Source organism: Palaemon carinicauda, chromosome 19 (assembly GCF_036898095.1).
Source record: "Palaemon carinicauda isolate YSFRI2023 chromosome 19, ASM3689809v2, whole genome shotgun sequence".
Taxonomy (NCBI): Eukaryota; Metazoa; Arthropoda; class Malacostraca; order Decapoda; family Palaemonidae; genus Palaemon; species Palaemon carinicauda.
In genome coordinates this window covers 6584032-6603541 of record NC_090743.1, presented here as the reverse complement: position 1 = coordinate 6603541, position 19510 = coordinate 6584032, and the positions used below count along the sequence as shown (strand labels likewise).

Genomic DNA, 19510 nt, shown 5'->3' with positions numbered 1-19510 from the left:
GTAATAATAATAATAATGATAGACTTTAGACTTTATTTATTCTTACATATAAACTACATATAAGAAGCCAATAAAGGAACTAATAATAATTATAATAATAATAATAATAATAATAATAATAATAATAAAAGTAGTAGTAATAATAATAATAATAATAATAATTATAATGATAATAATAATAGTAACAATAGTAATAATAATAATAACAATAATAATAGTAATAGTAGTAATAATAATAACAATAATAATAATAATCATAATAATAATAATGATAATAATAATAATAATAATAATAATAATAATAATAATAATAATAATAATAATGATAATTGGGAACATAGCTCAAGGCGAAGACTTTTGACTTACTACAAACTGATTTCTTTTTGACAGTCGGTTATCACATCACTCATTTCTTTGGTTTAATGACAGTAAACCTTCTTTATTTATTCTTAATCTTTGAAAGCAGGCTTTGGTAATCAAGCAAGGATAACAGATTAGGCTCTTTTCTTTTAATTTTTCCTTTTCTTTACATTCAGATTTTCTATGGTGTCTCTGGTAGGCTATTATTTCATTTTGGATTCATGACCTCAAGGATGTTGCAAAACAAAAACAGTAAAAACGTTGACAAGATCAATGGATTTTAAGAATTGTCATAAGCAGCTCTTCTAGGAGAAGGACACTCCAAAATCAAACCATTGTTTTCTAGTCTTGGGCAGTGCCATAACCTCTGTACCATGGTCTTCCACTGTCTTTGGTTAGAGTTCTCGTGCTTGAGGGTACACTCGGGCACACTTCTATCTAGTTTCCCTTCCTCTTGGTTTGTTAAAGTTTTTTTTATAGTTTTTATAGGAAATATTTTTTTTTAATGTTACTATGCTTAAAATATTTTACTTTTCTTTATTTCCTTTCTTCACTGGGCTATTTTCCCTGTTGGGGCCCCTGGGCTTATAGCATCCTGCTTTTCCAACTAGGGTTGTAGCTTAGCATTTAATAATGATAATAATATTTCATATATGAGATGATTAAATCTTTGATAAATCTACTCAGGATCTTCTGTTGTTTCTTCTTTATCTCATCAAGTAATATAGATAAAACTAAAGCATTTTATGAGATAATTTATCAATCTGAGAATTGCTTACTGATACTTTGATATAAAGTTCACTGTTAAAGTTTGCCGTTGAAAAAACTGTATAAATCCTGGAATAAATGTTGCCAGGCATTTACGGTTTTAAGAATGGGTATATTGATGTAAAGGAGTGATATTACGGACACCAACCTGTAAAAGATAATAACAAAGTAAGGTAAAATTAGGGTCGCCTGTAATTTACTGAAATACGGTTGAGAACAGTATATTTTTACGGAGAATTTCCGATAAAAATTACAGTTTTTTCTAACAGTGTAGACTTAATAGGTTCAAAGTAATTTTACACACTAATGATATATATATTGTATGTACTAAGATTCTTAAATGAGGTTATAGAAATATTCAAATTCATAATTCTTCCACGTATTACAAAATATTCACGTTTTATTACAGAATTGTTGGAATAACGGAAAGTGGCATTTATGGAAGCTGGCTAACTCAAGAATTTCGTAAATCAATCTCATGTATGAGTCAACCAACAAAAATCTTATTAAGTTCGAATCTCGATATGTCCAATCTTTGGGTAAGTAAACAAAGAATATTAATCAGTTTCAAATAGAAAGACATCTTTAATTAATTAATTTTAACTGATATTTAATTTGACAATTAGATTCCATGCTTCAAAGTCACCTATTTTTCATAATATAGAAACACTGACACATTACTACAACTTACCTTTATAGATCGTTTAAAAATAGAACGTCCTTTTATAGTTTATATATCAAATATCTGGTTTAATGTTGTTAATGTTTTTAAAATATTTTTTCATAATATTGCATTACTTATATCGTTTATCTATTTCCTTTCTTCACTGGGCTATTCTTCCCTGTTAGAGCCCTTGTTCTTATAGCATCTTGCTTTTCCAACTAGGGTTGTAGCTTAGCTAGTAATTATAAAAATAATACTTCCGTAAACGATTCCTTCTGCATAATTTGTCAAATATTTTTTCTTAATACTCCTTTTCAAACATATCACTACTTTTTCCTCTCTGTTTACATATTGTTATTGTTATCAATATGGTACTCAATTATTTTTTTAATTCCCATAATCATGTAGTAATAATCAACAAATTCTATTCAGATTTTCTCATTTTGCTTGAATCAAACACTGATTCCAAATAATCAATTTATCAACTGTTGCTTATAAAACATCAATAATTTATAGTTAGTTGTTCAGTTAAAAATTTGCATTAACAAAACGGTAAATGTCTGGCAACATTTATTCCATGATTTTTACTATTTGAAAAACGGATATATTGACGTAAAAATAGTGATACAGTATTACGGTCACCAGCCGTAAAAATAATAACAAATTAAGGTAAAATTACAGTTGCCTGTATATTATTGAAATATGGCTGAGAACAGTATATTTTTATGGAGAATTTCCGATTAAAATTACTGTTTTTTTTAACGGTTTACGTCTGTGAACGATTTCCTCTGCATAATTTGCCGAATAATTTTTCTTTCTTTTCCTTTTCAATCATATCAGTCCTTTTCCTCTTTGTTAACATATTGTTATTGTTATCATTTTGGCATTAAATTATTTTTTCATTCCTGTAATCATGCAATAATAATGAACAAATTCTATTCAGATTTTCTCATTTTGCTTAAATCAAACACTGATTCCAAATAATCAATTTATCAACTGTTGCTTATAAAATATCAATAATCTATACTTAGTCGCTTACATTTTGCAGGGCATTTTTGTTGTCTACGCCATCGGTAACATCTTAGGAGGACTGACACTCCTCTTGGAAATTGCAATCACTTCATATGCTACTTAGTAAAGTAAGTCCTATGGTTCAACACTCTGACTGGATGTATTTTATTCATGATGATTACATATATATGGAAACTTATGGTTTTTCATTTTCTCCAGGTTTTTAGTGTTACTTAGAGTAAATTTTGTTCAAAAACTATTCAACACTTTTAAGACTTTTGAACAATGCTATTTGAGGATATACAGTAATTACTGTGATATATATATATATATATATATATATATATATATATATATATATATATATATATATATATATATATATATGTGTGTGTGTGTGTGTGTGTGATTTGAATTTGATTGTGGTGGTAATAAAGAATACTTCTTAGATAACGTTTCCTACTGATATACAGTGATGGTTTGGGTTACAAATGCGGCTTGACAAAGGCAGATGAATATAATTTTCTCTGTCCTAGCATTGTGAGACAATCACCAAAGGCCAGTTATACTGGTCTATACACTGAATACTTTAAAGATTTAAAGCCTTTTAGGTGATATTTCGGGTGTCTGTTGATAGGTGAAATGAAGGTGAGGTAGCCCTTAGAGGGATGGTCGCAATGTTCATACAGGAAAACACCCAAATGATTTGTGTTGTACGAACAGACATTGTCATAAGAAATTCTCAATCAGACGTAGTTCCTTCTTCAAAGGGGGACATCTCCAAGAATGAGAAAATTCTAAATAGTTTTGTGTTGTATTCAGCACTGGCCCCAAGAGATTATTGCTAGTAAGGAAGAGTGTCTAGCATCTCATACCCTAGTTGACTGGTACAACTTCTGATGGGAAATATGTGTTAAGATTCTCATATGGACAGTAAGAAGACTGATGGACCCAGACACGCTTTGGAAGTGGACGAAAGCAGATTCAGGGCCATTGACTGGAAAACACGCAAGATCTTTTTCAAAGTTGTTGAGAACCATGATTCTCAAACTTTGATATCTCTGCTTTGTGAGCTTGTTTTTCTAGGAACCACAATCATTTCAGATTACTGAAAGGTGTATTCTAGTGCGAAAGATCACAGTTTCCAACATTACACTTTTAACCACAGTGTTGAATTTGCTAACCCTGTATAAAATCGCAGTGGCGCATTCTCAAAAGGAGCCTGCTACCCAGTTTCCGTACCCAGAAATTGAGGTTTGTTCTGGTACTATATACAAGCTTTATGCTCTTTAAGTAGTACAGTATTATTTTGGCGATAGTTGAAACCAACCATTAAAGCTTTTTCTTGATGTAACTACCCTCTGCTAGTTAGTGGGGGTCAACCAATTACCCTGTTCACACCAGCCCTATTAAACAGCCGTGACTATTTATTTTAGCTCAAGTAGAGTTAAGGTGCAGTTTTGCTCTCCCGTCAAAACCTTTTAACCAGCTTAAAGCTGACCTAAAGTTTAAAAGATTCCTTTTTCTTTTCAGGATGGTGACTCAAACTTCCCTTAGGTGTGGATTCCGTTGCTTCCCTTAGTGAAGCGAAGTAACGGCCTCCACCACCGGGAGAAGTCTCCTCTGTTGCTGCTTGCGGCAACCCGTACCTTCCTTGACACTTTCTGGTTTACCCGTAAAGGAATGGTTTCCGATGGTGTTACAGTTTACTGCAGCACTCTCTACTTCTCTTTACCTTCCTTCCTGCAGGTCCGGTGTAGGAACGAGAGCAGTGGCAGACTGGTTCCCTTAGGGGTTTCCAGTCGGGGGTATCCCTTTGAGGTGAACTCAGAAACTTCGGCTATGTTTCTCAGGCAGTTCTTGATGCCGATCTTCAACTTGAACAAATCTTGTTGATGAGAAGCAGAGAGCGCTGCCCAGATGTCCACCTCCAGGTGTTGGACAATTTCCCCCACTGAGGGAGAGTTAACCTCCATCAGGTGTTGGGCAACTACCTATTCCACCCGTGGGAGAGACTGCCTTCGCCTGAGTGGTTTCCCACTCACAGGATTCCTCCGGCAAGAATTGGATTCTTCCATGCTCTACTATTGCTCTTCGGAGCTTGGCGACGAAGGGGATAGGTGACTGCTTACAGTTCCTGCTCATCGCTGCCATACCCTCAGGGTACAAAATGAGTTTTGTGAGTAATTTCCTTTTTGGGGTCTTGCTGCAGATGTTGATGCCTGCCAACTGCTTGTGGTCGCCACCTCTCCCATCGATGAGTCTCATAGGCTTTAACTCTTCGGGGTTATTAATGACATCGTACCTTTGGGCACAACAAAGCTCTTTGATCTTTGTGAGGCCACCCCCTTCAGGACCTGTGCCTCATGGTTTCTTCCTCTTATGAGGGAGAAAATACTCTTAGGCTGCAACTCTTGGGGGTTATTTGAGGCCAGGCTCTCCAGGACCTGTGCCTCATGGTTTCAACCTCTTACGAGGGAGAAACTGCTGTTCTTCAAGTCCAGCACAATCTTTTTCGTTCCCTTCCGAGGGGATGACATAAAGCTACAAGCCAACCCCCTGTGGGGGTAGGTTAAGCATGAGTACTTCGCAAAGACCCTAGATTTGCAGAGAAGTTATGCGTCTTGTTGCGGACCCATCCACTGAGCTCTAGCGAGGTGGGTGGGTGAGATCTTCTGCTTGATGAAGGTCTGCGAACAACCCAAGCTGATCGCCTTAGTTTGCGCACAGCTTCAACTTACTGTTGCACACGCACTTACATTACCTGTACCCATCCTTACAGGTAAGAGTCGACTCTCTCCTCACCAGAGTTTGCTGATACTGGCCAGCGCTCGCCAAAATTCGCTAACGCCCGGCAGCGATCTCTACCCCTCACCAGCGAACCAAACCTGCCTTGTGATTGTGTTCTTTGTATTTTAGGCCAACAAACCCTTGCATGCAAGGCTACGGTTCTTCACGGGGAACCCCCTTCCTTTAGGGCATTCACTAACACCTCATAAAAGGCTAAAACTAATTTCTTCGGTTGCGTATGCGAGCTCAGAAAGACAGAACCTCAGGATTATTGCTGCAAATACAGTTTACTGTCAATTGATTGTGGTCTCTGCATGCCATCATTGTGCCGCAGGGCACAACTAGTCTTGTTAGACACTGAGTTTTGTGAAATGTAATCCTTAGGGGTTACTTTCTCCGGCTTGTATTCCCTATGTTACTGAAGGGAGAGCTCTTCAGAGCACTCACACAATGGACTATTAGCTCTTCAGAGCACTCACACAATGGACTATTGATACATACCCTTGAAAGGTTATATTTTACAAACAGCTAGTCCCAAGGGGATGCAGTAGTGTCAGCTTCTGCCTATGTTTACTAACAATAGCAAGCATGAACAGTATTCACTTATGACAGGGATGGGGAACTTATTTCGTATGGAGGGCCATTTGATCCTTCATGATTTTCTCCGAGAGCCATAGAAAATTTACGAATAGTCATGGGTCAAACGAAAGATAAGCCTCAATATTTTTAGGACTTATTATTGCATGCATTGCATACAATAATAAGTCATGAATGTGTGAATATAAAATTGCAGAATTTTATTTTAAGAGGAGGCCTAATTAATGTTGCATAAATAACAAATAAAAACAAAAACAATGCTGTTTCTTAAGAAATTGCTTATTTATTTAGCATATCTATCAAATATCTTCAAATTTTTTTTGTGATTTAATGCCCTGAGAATGTCTACATATGGAACTCACTTGATTAATGTGATGAGGTCAGGTGGTAGGGATAATGTTGCAACTTGCAGCTGGTTTGCAAGATTTGTATCAGAGAGTCTTGAATGCAAATGATTCTTTGCAAAGGCAAGATTTGAAAAGGATTGATCACATCAATCAATATGTTGTTCCAAATATAGATGAATATTTCACCGCATGCCCCCTCAATGATGAAATAGTATCTACCTTTATATATCCTATCTTCCATAGAAGTCTATAAGCAAGAGATTGGTGTACTTAGCTTAAATTCTTCATCACTTTGCAGCTGAATTAATTTGAGTTGTATGTCAGAAGGAATACCTGCTGGTTCCACAATAATGGTCTACCAAAGAGGTTAGCTCCTATTGTTTACTTTTGACATCCCTGAACCTTTCACTAAAGGCCTCAATTAATTTTGCACAATCATCAGCATACTTGGATGTTGAACAAGGATTTTCTCCTTGCTAGGTAGGGAAATGTATTGAGTTATTGTTTTCAAGTTACATTTTCCACAGTTTTAATTTAACATCATATCCTGGTGAGGTTTATCCTTGGGAAGAGGAATGTCACTGAAGACCATGTGAGTCGTCGAGGAGCGACAGGTGGTTCAGCATAAACTTTACTTTCTCTAGTGGTGAAAAGACGTGACTTTGTGGGTTTTCCCATCTCTGAACATGTTCGCCACCCATCTGAATTACAAACTCTCCCGGTGTATTGCTCTCCACTTCCAGACCAAGATGCAGTGATAGTAAATGCATTTCGACACCCAAAGGATGGTCTACACTTTCATGCCTTCCCACATAAAAACCCATGAGATGGTCTAGACTTTAATGCCTTCCCACCGAAAGCCCATGGGATGGTCTAGAGTTTAATGCCTTCCCACCGAAAGCCCATGGGATGGTCTAGACTTTAATGCCTTACCACCAAAAGCCCATGGGATGGTCTAGACTTTAATGCCTTCCCACTATTCTGTCTGATTCAATAGACACTGAACAGGGTCAGAACAACCAAGGGAATCAGTGTGTAATGCTAGTGGCTCCAAAGTGGCCAGTAGCAGAGTGGTATTCAGACCTGCCGGAACTTCTCACAGAAGTATCAAGAGAACTTTCAGAATGGCCAAAATTGCTATGGCAACTACCCATAAGAAAATTTCATGACCCTGTCCATTGTCTGTCCTTTCACAGCTGAAGGCTATCCAGAATCTTCTCCAAAAGAAGGGCCTTTAATGACCAACTGCGAAGCAGCTTTCTGAATATCTCTGAAAGTCTTAAGCAGCAGTTTACCAGGCAAAGTGGAAAATCTTTTGTGATTGGTGTCGTAGGGGGAATATTGCTCCACTCAAAGCCGCTATTCCCCTGATTGCAGATTTATGGTGTTCTTAAGGAACAAAAAGGCCCTTTCAGTCACTGCGGGGAAAGGCTGCCGCTCAGCCTTGAGCCAAATACTCAAACTGAAGGGACTAGATCTCTCAGACTCTTGGGAACTCTCGGCTCTGATTAGGAATTTTGAGCATTCCAGACCTATGGGTGTCATTGTAGGACAACTTCCAACATCCATGGGATAACCTGGATGTTTATGGCTTTCCCTCATTCAACTTGATTGGCAGAGGGGCCACCTCAGTGTTGATCTCTTCGGATCTTGCCCTGTTTGATCAAACATGGCACCAAGCTTAATGGCATCCCAACCTGCTGGCTCTTCTGATTTAATTCCCAAGTGAGATAACCTCCTGGTCTACTCTTCCCTGTTACCTATACATTCAGAATTACTGCACCATGAGTCTGTTGAGTTGCTTGCACTTCATTGCTGAAAACTATCCAGTGTCTCATCTGAGTAAGAAGTTTTTCTCACGTGACTTTGAAGATGTCTGGATATCTCAACAATCCTTTGAATGTGGGTATTAGGAAAAGTTGGCTCTCTTCTGGCATTAGTGTTGCAGATAAGATGTCTCTCTGATTTGAGCAACTATTCAACAAGTCATGGACTTCGTTGTTTACCTGTGCTATGAGAATCATTTTAGCTTTAGCTATGAAAGGCTACCAATCAGCCTTGAGCCAGGTCTTCAGACAGAATGATATTGACTTCTGATCCTCATGTGAGTTATTATTATTATTAAAAGCCAAGCTACAACCCTAGTTGGAAAAGCAAGATGCTATAAGCCCAAGGGCTCCGACAGGGAAAAATAGCATGTTCATGCTCTTTAGAAACTTTGAGCAATCTTGCCAACCTCAGGAATTCAGGCCTCTGAAAATGGACAGGACCCTTGTTCTTGGGGGTCGGCTCAAGATCAGTTCAGGCCCTTGATAAGGTCATTTAACTGGGCTCTTACCCTCAAAATGGTCTTTTTGCTTGTAAAGTATGTGAATTGGCAGAGAATAGGCAAACTTAATGAATTATATCATCAGGTCACTCCCTTGGAGGCTTAGGGGGTTTGTCTCTTGTCTTTGTCCCAGAGTTTGTGGCAAGGACTAAGATTTGACAGTTCTGGACACTAGGTTTGAGACATTCTCAATACATTTATATGGAGTCTAGTTTTATTAATTTAAGGTTCATATGCTGTAAGGAGTAGTATTAATACTTTAAATCACCTATGTCCTATCAATGTTAAATCTCTAAAGGCTTGGCAGAAGGCATATGAAAATGCTGAAAATACATTGGGCATAACCCCATAGTTGTTGTGAAGGACATACCATTAAAAGAAACTAATGATTACAAATAAATACTTAATTGATATATAACATACGTTCAATCTTAAATAACGTAAGAAAAAACAAGCAATAATTTACTTGTAGACAAAGAAAATACAAAAGAAAAAAAATTATTACTATGTAGCATTGACATCCCTTGCATTTGTAGGTACCTGATTTAATCCTAATAACACCTCTTCTGCCTCTCCTTGCAGTGATTCTGCTTTCTCTAGTAGAAGCATCTGTTGATAAAAAAATGTTATCATGAGAGTAACATCTTTCACTCTACAGAATGAAGTATAAACTGTAATTATTAATATTTTGTGATGAGATACAAAAATCATATTCAATTTTACAGGCAATGAAGCTGCAATGACATTAAAAGGAAAAATTGTTACACTGTTATTTATTTACCGAAATGAATGGAAAATATAATGCTAACGTGCTTCATATGCTTCAGCGCATTGTGCGTTCATACATACAATACAGTTCTGTTCACTATGTTTTTTAATTTAAAAATGTACTTACTGATATAAAATTACTTGTAAATTAATAATCATGACATTAAAATTAAAAAATATATTATGATCTATTATCTATTTCCCGAAATGAAAGAAAAATATATGGCTAATGTTTTAATATGTGTAGTAGCACAAACAATACAGTACTGTTCATTATGTTTTTCAACTTAAAAATATACTTATTGATATAAATTAGGAGAGCAGGATCTTACAGTGGTAACTAGCATCAAGGTAGGGAGGTAACCAATGGGAAAGCAGGATGGTGGTGGCGAGTTTACAGTTTTGCGGTGCACGAATTTTAAAATTATATTCTAACGGCTGGGGGAATCTCGTTTCGTATCATGAGGTGAAAAAATCTTTGTATCTTTTCGTATCATGAATTTTTCTTATTCGGAAACTATCATATCGAGAGGTATTACTGAACAGTACTTCTTTGCCTGAATTCCCATCTGGTTAGGTCTTTACCTATGCCCTTCCTCTATGGTTTATTTTGGCTATTCGTACTTTTCTCCATCTTACTATTACCAGATCTACTGTAATACTCATCAGAGTAACTGTTCTCATAACTACAATTCAATGCATGTAATAACACCAGTTAACTATTTCTAAACTCAAAGGCTAAGCTAAGGGATTTGTTCTTAATAAATATGATTGATTGAGAGCTCTCTGGCACCCTGACATCTAAGGTCATTGACGCCGACATTATATGTTATAAATAGAGAATAAAAGGAAATTAAAATCAAAACAATTAGAGTAAATATGTCCTTATAAAAGTTAAATAGTTTTCAGAAGACCTGCTTCTGAAATAAATCTAAAAATACCACTAGGATGATAAGACACATTGTCTCCAAGAATCTTGGCAAAGGTGAACCTGCCATCCTCAAACAGATATCTATTTCTCAAGGCGCTATAAGTAGGGCAATCGATCAACATGGGACTCAATGTCAAGGGTACCAAATAGCCATTGCAATATGGTTGGTGTTGCCCAGTCATCAGAAACTTGTGTGTTAACAGAGTATGCCCAATGTGGAGACGACAAAGAGTAGTCTCCCACTTTCGGGGCATCATGTTATACCTCCAAGGAGATATAACGTCATTATTTCTCTCATCTTACTTCCTTCTAAACTATCCCAATGCTGTTGCCAATTATTATTAATAGATGTGAAATAGATCAAGATAACGTTGAAGAAATTTACATGTTATCTGACATTATTTGACAGTTAATTAGATCAAAGGAAACAACAGTTACTGTAGTTAAAGGTAAAAGGCAACAAGAATAGGGGCAAAAGGGACACCACAAACAACCCTCAGAACCATCTATAATGTACTATGCAAGGCACATTTTAGGCAGTATCCCTTGCAGGAGATAACTACAGCATTAGAAATTATTTCCCTAAATAAAAGCAGACAAATCAGAATATCGAACATCAATTTATGATCTTTTTACCAAGTGTAAAAGTGGCTTCTTAGCTAGGACATTTTACAAATATACAAAGTACATAAAACTCAAATAAAAATGATAAAAGTTCTGATTAAGGAAGATAAAACATTTGCTGTAAAAAAACTAATTTTACCTTTGCAGAATTAATAATCTGTGTAGCTGTGCGATACGGCAGATGCTCTACATTTTCCACCAGAGATCTTGGTTCAGCATTTGCAACATCATGAAGTGTGTGAAATCCAGCTTTGTACAACATCTTGGCTCGACCCTGCAAAATGAAGCGTTTAGAAAAAGATATCAATACACTAATTAAAAGTTTCTCCTGGTAATTACATTTATTATAATCTTAATCAGAAAGGAACAATTTCAATTTAGATTTTAAAATTAAATGGAGAAAATGTATACAGTAAAATTAATATTTCATCGTATACAATGCCTTTAATGATTCCTAATACAGGAAAAATGGATATCTGATTGTTTTTAAGGTGCAATAGGGAAATGAGGTCTTTTCAAGAACAACAATTCCCTTATAAGATACAGAACCTTGTGTAATGACTTATTATTTAACAATTTAACCTGATAATCAAATTTACATTCTTAACTCTCAATATTTGCCTGAAGTTTGTCATAAAATAGCCTTATGAAATCAATCAAAACTCCATAAAAGATGAAATATTGTATAAACTGATAAGGTTAAGGTTAAAGACTCTAACAAAGTTTATTCAAGGTATTGGTTTTCCAAAACTTGATACATGTTCTTGTTTAAGAATTGGACCGTCACACACAATATGTTTAACCATAATTGTAGCTCTGTATTTTAGGATCAAGTCACGTCGGGGTTATCACCAAATACCTATAAGTTGAGCACATATAGCCAATTCAAAACAAGTAAAATTGATTCACCTTATCTGTGGAGAGCAAATGTCACAGATAATAGGGGACCTTAAACTCCATGTATAGATTACCATATGATATGCTTACATACAAAATAATAGAAAATGTATGGAATTGTTCATACAGTAATAATAATTTTACCTTTGTAAATATCTCTCTTCAACATAACTTATTTCTTTAACCATTTTAATGAAGCTGTTTGCACATGATATATGTCCAAATCTACCCAAATTTATTTTGTATTTGACAAAACATTTATCTATTATTCCAGAATCTTTTCACAAAATTATGAGCATTCTACTGGTGGAATTTTGCAAGGTTTTTGCTGGTCATAGTTAGGACAGAAATGCTGGCTGAGATTAACTGATATTTTTACAACACAGATATCTGACATTTAGCTACTCCTCATGCTGTCTTCTGTTTAACAGGCTTTGCCTTGGGCCATCTAGTATTCTAGTCACTGATGGTGAAAAGTTATCTACTGTATATCTCTTGGAGGGGGGTCAAGGGTCTCATAATGTTGACGTAAATATGAGAGAGGCCGCAATCTATTGTCTTGAATTCCCCTGTCCTGGATTTTGTGTGCTTTGTGATCTTTGGTGTCTGACAGAGAAGACATTCCAATTTTCCCCACAAATATATTGCTCAGTTAAGGTGCGGGTAGTGGAGCAACCTGAACAGTGTGATAGATCATGGATGAGGTTGAAATCCTTCCTTACTACAACTCGAAAATAGGAGTGATGACGACGTCCCATACTTGTCTAGCAGGTAACGGTTGTCTCTCCGTCTTCTATGACAAAAATCCTCCACGAAAGGGTGGTACTTTCCTGCCAGAGGCACTGTAGGTCTTCTTTGTCTTCCTGGTTTGCTGCTATTTCGTGGTATGATGTCCCGATTTGGACAGCATTAATGGTGTTTCTGGAAAGGGTATCTGTGATGTTGGAAGAGCCCTTCAAATACTGTACTTCATGGTGCAGGAGTACTTGGTGATCACTGATAATTGCTGCTGTTAGAGAGCTGACCAGCAATCTGCCTTTTAATGTGAAGGCGTAAATCAAGGGCTGATGGTCTGTTTACATCACAAATTGTAATTTCTCGAACATGTCTGAAATGCTGAATGTACCATTCAGACAGTAGTTTTCTGTCGAATGTGAAGTATTTCTCTTCCGCTGGATAAAACTTCCTGCTGAAAAATGGTAGAGGTTGGCAGACCTCATCTATATCCTGTTCCACTACTGCATCCATTGCTGTGCTACCTTCATCCATAGTCAGTGTACGAGACTTATTGGAGAGAGGACATATTAGCGTTGCAGCAGAACTAAAGGCTTTTTTAGCTTCTTGAAATGCTGTTTCTTATTTATCTCACCAACATAATGTTTTGGTTTTTCCTTTTAACCATTTGTATAAAGGAGACAATTGTAGCCAAGTTTGGTATAAAACGGTAATAGTGTTTGATCATACCAACAAACTCTTGCAGTGCTTTCATATTTCCTGGCCTTGGGAAATTGGCAGATCATAGCTGCAAACTCTTCCAGTGCTTTAATGTTTCATGGCCTTGGAAATTGGCATCACTGTATTTCTTTTTTCTGCTCATCACCAGATATATTCTACTTTAGACTTTACACGCACTGCATCTCCATGTTTTAATTTGATTTCATCATAAAGACTGCTTTACAATTTGTTTAGAGTTTTGTATTGAATGCAACTGAAAAATGCTATTAATCTATTAAAACAGCAAAGATTTTCTACATCATTATAGTAAGTTTGGAAAATTGTATGTATCTTGAGTTACCTCTCTAAAATCAGTAAAATTGCAACTTACAATCATAGTTTTATCTTTGGAGTTAACAATCATCTCAATTTAGCAAAATTGTAAGATGAATTTTCAGAGGATTGATTCTCGTTTACTGGCTTGTAATTGTACGGGCTAAATCAAGGATATACTAATTCAGTATGTTTTAAATTGAGGAATGTGCATAACCATCCAAAGAGTAAGATATGTATAAGAAATGGTCATCAAAAATTGGTCAATGAAGGGATAAATTTTGATTTTGTATGAATTGAATATGGAAAACTAACACTTAGGACTATAGATGCTATGCAAACCATTAATTGTATAATTGGTAAAATTTCTTGAAAACAAGACATTTGAAAAAAATAGTATGATACGTATACCAAGACTATTTACAGCTTGTAAGCATTAGCAACCATGTTACACAAAATAGGAAGCTACGGACATGTAGAAAAATATGGAGTGATGGTCCAAGACAATTACAGTATTTGTATCATTGGTAGCATCAGTTTAGGGAAGAAAATTCACCACTAAGAACATGATTCAGACAAGGGACTAATAATGCTCAAAACAAGTATTCAGGAGCCCAATGTATTTAAGGGGGATGGCCGGCTAATGCCTTTTTTTAAGGACAGGACTTTGACATTCATACTACTTAATAAGGTGACTTAGGGTATCACCAAAATGCATAGGATTTTTGCCTCTGACCTTCGGTTTTGCGACGCCAGGGAGATTTATCCTGCAAATTAATGTTTTTTTAAATTCTACCTCATCACTTGATACTTAATATCAAGACCTGGGATTACTACCCTATATAAACCTGATGTAGACCTCCAATCAAATATAGTTTTTTTCTAAAAGTCATTTTTTTGCTATATATGAATTTTTTTCATTATGGTAAAAAAAATAAACCCTATAAATCAGAGGAAAAAGTAAGAAAAAAAAATTGAAATAGGCCTCAATTCGATTGTTTTATAAAGTCTTTCTAAGTTATATACCAAATTTCAATGCTATATCTTTAAAATTAAGGGAGAAGATAAAATTTGAAGGTTAATAATTATAGTTTTTGAGATACAGGCGTTCAAAGTTTTTCTTTGTATTTCTACAAAGACAATATTAATAAATCATGATTATTATGAATTTTATGTTCCTTTTTGGATATCAATAAACCAAAACAATCTTATTTATCATAATTTAATCATAAATAAAGATCCTTTGCTCAATATCTTGCTTCTTTAGGCTCCAGGTTGCTCCTTCATCCACAACACTCTCCCCCTCTCCTTCACTAACTCCGCTAATATCGCCGATATTACCCACTTCCGAACTCTTATTAGAGCGAATTTTCTTCTTCCTAATGTTAGCGAGATATGGAAATTGTCTTTTCCTCTTTGGCCTGATGAAATTCTTGCCGAAACAAAGAAAAACAGACGTAAAAGCGAGCGAATGTCAGAGGTCAAACTCAAAATGTGTACTCTCTCTAAGGTTTGTGCTAGCACTGGAGGGTGTAATTATAACTTCCCCTGTCTTGTGACTCATAGAATCTATACAGATGCCATTGCTCACAATTTGTTGTATATTAAAATGTAATAATTATCAAAATTTATGAAAACAGAAGAAATAATGCATTTTCTTTGAGGGATCAATGTTTTTGACTTATTGAGTTACTTTTACTAATTACCCTGTAACTATGAAAGTAAGAGAAATTTTGACAACATATTTTGTATGCGTATTCTCCATTGCCATATGAGGCTCGGTGAATTTTTTCAGGATTTTGTGTTTTTCTTCGTATACCCCAATATTGTATATTGGCATATCTTAACAACTTCTTCTTTGTCTACATCTTTTCCCACTTCTATGTGGGGTTGATGTTTTCGGTCAGCTTTCTCCATCTACCTCTGTCCCACACTTCATCACCGGTTAATCCCTTTGATCGAAGGTTATCCTTGATACAGTCCATCCACCTTCGCTTTGGTCTCCCTCTCCTTCTCGTTCCCTGTACATCCATCTCCATCACCCTCCTCACAATTTACTGTTCATCTCTTCTCATGACATGACCATACCACCTCAGTCTACTTTCTTGGATCTTATCTGATAGTTTTCTTAACGTAATAAAGTTATGTGTACATACCATTTTAACGCCTGGAATATCGAGCAGTGGAAGGAGTTCAGCTGAACAACATCCTGACAACTGTCTTGAAAAGGTGCAAAGTAGGTCTCGAAAAGCCCATAATTCTTCCATTTCCTGTAACAAATATAAAAATAATTATTAATCATAATTACCTCTAAACATTTATTTATATTGCAACCAAAAACAGAAAACTATCCATGACAAATTTCAAAATTCAAGAATATAATATTTTGATCTTTGGCTACAGCAAGTTATGAAAGCAAAGAAAGATATGGTGAACCAAAAGATTTCAAAGACATCACAGGCAAATCATTACTGAGCAATATAACAAAATTCAACCACCACATTCCATATGGACGAAAGTAAAACTTCAGGTAAATATACTGGTACTTGACTGATAAGTACTATATTTCAATTGTTTATATAAATACATCAATTCATGATATAAACTGGAGTAAATAATGATATTACCACAGTACGGTATACAGTATATACTGTTATTCTATATTACATGTCGATTCAACGTTCACAATTTCAATTACCCTTAGCAAAAGAAAATTAAAAGGACAAGCTATGAATGCCCTGTTGATCCAATTATAAAAAGGTGATGAGGGAGAATAAAGAGATGATAATGGGATCGCTCTTCTCTTCGATAAAACTTTGCTCGCGAGATCAGCTATTATACTCGTATATATGGTAAATGGCTTAAAAATAAAATGCTTTCAGATCACAATACCTGACAAAAGTGTTGTACACAAGATGAAAACGATGAGGACGCCAGTAATAGTTGCTGAGTGAATCCACGATGCATGTGGAAATGGTCACTTACTTCCCATATGCCAGTTCCCTGGAATAACTGGTGCAAAATAAGGGCAACATAGAACCGCTGCAGGACGATTTCTGATATTTTCTGGAAAAGTAAGATGTGGTGTATGCAGTAATACTATAGATTTATGAGCACGAGGAAATTAAAATATGAATTGATTTTCTGTATTTGTAAAGCATTTTTAACCATTTATGAAATATAAAAAAAAAAAGTTTCGTAGCTATATCATAAATCAATATACGTCTTCTCTACAGTCTTCTCAACTCAACTATTGAATAAAAAATATGATGCACAATCTGAAAGCAAAAAATGTAGTACAGTGCTTAAATATATATTATGAAAATGTGTCAAAAATGAGTATCCCTGAGTTTCATATTCAAGGTTTTCACTCTATTAACAAATATATGGCCAACTATGCAAATTATCATTATATTCAAGCTAAAAAAAAATGTATTCTGATATGGTGATTACTATTGTCATTCACACTTTTTGGCTGTGCTATATTTCTATGAAACTCCACTGATGTTCGTATTGCTTTAGTCGCTGGAAGCTTGGAATGTTGACGATACTCATTAAAATTAAGAAATTTTCCTGTTTTCTTTCCTTCCCATACACTAATGCCGCTAGTAAAGAAATGAGACCAGCGTCTAACAGCAATCACATACTGAGCTTCTTCAGTCTAAAAGTCAGCATGGAACAACCATGTTGTATGTGTCTCTGCTCCAGATGTCAGGTTTTTTATGTTTTATACTGATTTTAGTGTCTTTAGGATGTCTTCTATGGTACAATTCTTCTTCGCTAGAAGGGTTAACTACTGCAATGTAATTGTTAAATGGCAACTTTCTTCTTGGTAAGGGAGCTCTTCTAGGAGAAGGACACTCCAAATTCAAACCATTGTTCTCTAGTGGGGGGGGGGGCAGTGTCATAGCCTCTGTTCCATGGTCTTCCACTGTCTTGGGTTAGAGTTCTTTAGCTTGAGGGTAGGATTGGGCACGTTATCCTAACTTATTTATCTTCCACTTGTTTTTTAAGTTTTTATAGTATATATATTATAGATATAATCTAATGTTGTTATTGTTCTTAAATATTTTACTTTGATTCTTCATTAATTCTCTCATAGTTTATTTATTTCTTTATTTCCTTTCCTCAATGGGCTACTTTTCCCTATTGGAGCCTTGGGCTTATAGCATCTTGCTTTTCCAGCTAGGGTTGTAGCTTAGCTTGTAATAATAATAATAATAATAATAATAATAATAATAATAATAATAATAATAATAATAATAATAATAATAATATGTTAGCAATTGCTGTATTATTATGCCTAAGTATTGTTTTTGGGTGATCATGATCCACTTTCTCTTTGTATATTGTAATGAAGGACAATATTTTTCATAAACTGTTGATATTCTAATATTCATTTTTCTTTTTCATAGTTGAAGCACAGGCAAAGTTAGAAATGTGAACTCAGTAAACACATGACAGTTCCCTTTGCTGTTTGTTGTTACTAAAGTTTTTTATATGATATTTGATTTCCAAAAATTGACAAATTCGTGGATTATTTGTATTTTTCCTAACGATACAAACCTTAGCTATTTATTTATGGGTATTGCTCCGCAGAAAGTAATACTCCTAAATAAATAGCTAGGTTTGTATTCCAGTTATGGAACAAAGTAGTCTTTACCACTTTTCTAGTAAACATCGATCATATACTGTTTTGTTGGCAAAGCTAAGGGTAAGAGTAAAATTTATCATTTACTCTAGTTTTAAGACATGAAATCAGTACAATTATTAAATGAAGATGTACTATCTTTTATATGACAGCCAGGAGGAGAGCGGACACGTCCGATCACTACTGAGCCAAAAGAAAAAGTGGCGTCTCTCACTGCTGTGAGAATATATATAGAGGCGGCTGGGTACTCTCCAGCCACTACCTGGCAACTTAAAAGCGTAATGGTTACCTCCAGTTGCCGCTAAAAGAATATCCACATAAATAACAGAAGGTTTGATAGTAAGGGAACAAAATATTATTAAAAATCTGTTTATACAATAGTTAATCACAGTACATATGAAAACAGCTGACCATCTTTCATTTAAAACTTATTGAGCAGGCACATAGGTGGCATTCTAGCAACCTAGAAAACTTGAATATAACCACAACACCAGCCATGAGGAAATATAATAGTAAGATCTAAGTCTACTTCAATCCCCCCCCCAAAAAAATATTAATACTTTCAGCACAATTGAATGTATTTTATGTCCAATACTTTCTTGTGTTTTTTATTTCTCTTCTATAATTTACAAATATGAAAAATCAAATAAATAAGTAAAATCATATATCATGGAAATAAGATTTATTGAGTTATAAGCAATAGGCTATGAGCTTTAAATTCTTACTTCTCCATATGAATAAGTAAGATATCTCATAAAAGGGCCCAGAGCGTGTGTTGAATTTATTCGTGAGTGGAATTGAAAGGGTTAAAAAGGTGAACAAAATGCTACCAAACCCTGAACAAAGAACTAAAATTATTCTAAAGCTAACTGAGAAGTAACACGACCAATGAAGCAAAGATAGGAGGCAATTAATGATTTGATAAGAGTTCCATGGTCTTTCAACCATCAAGGTCAATGAATTGGGATACACTGTTTCTACATCATCATCTATGTATAAATAATAC

General features: G+C 35.2%; 2 protein-coding genes across 3 annotated transcripts in view; one reads left to right on the top strand and one right to left on the bottom strand.

Moving 5' to 3' along the window:
• Positions 1-3000, top strand: part of LOC137658900 (probable glutamate receptor) — a 20678-nt gene extending 17678 nt beyond the window's left edge. Inside the window, exons 14-15 of the mRNA XM_068394021.1 lie at positions 1538-1667; positions 2841-3000. Coding sequence (XP_068250122.1) covers positions 1538-1667; positions 2841-2927 — 217 coding nt within the window. The 3' untranslated portion in view covers positions 2928-3000. The remainder of the gene's footprint in view (positions 1-1537; positions 1668-2840) is intronic.
• A 5448-nt stretch (positions 3001-8448) lies between these two features.
• Positions 8449-19510, bottom strand: part of mus301 (mutagen-sensitive 301) — a 433219-nt gene continuing 422157 nt past the window's right edge. The window contains exons 17-20 of one of the 2 annotated variants that reach the window (XM_068393102.1): positions 16746-16919; positions 16010-16123; positions 11329-11463; positions 8449-9475 (exon numbers count right to left, since the gene is read on the bottom strand). In XM_068393102.1, coding sequence (XP_068249203.1) covers positions 9371-9475; positions 11329-11463; positions 16010-16123; positions 16746-16919 — 528 coding nt within the window. In that variant the 3' untranslated portion in view covers positions 8449-9370. The remainder of the gene's footprint in view (positions 9476-11328; positions 11464-16009; positions 16124-16745; positions 16920-19510) is intronic. The other variant, XM_068393101.1, reaches the window with a different exon arrangement.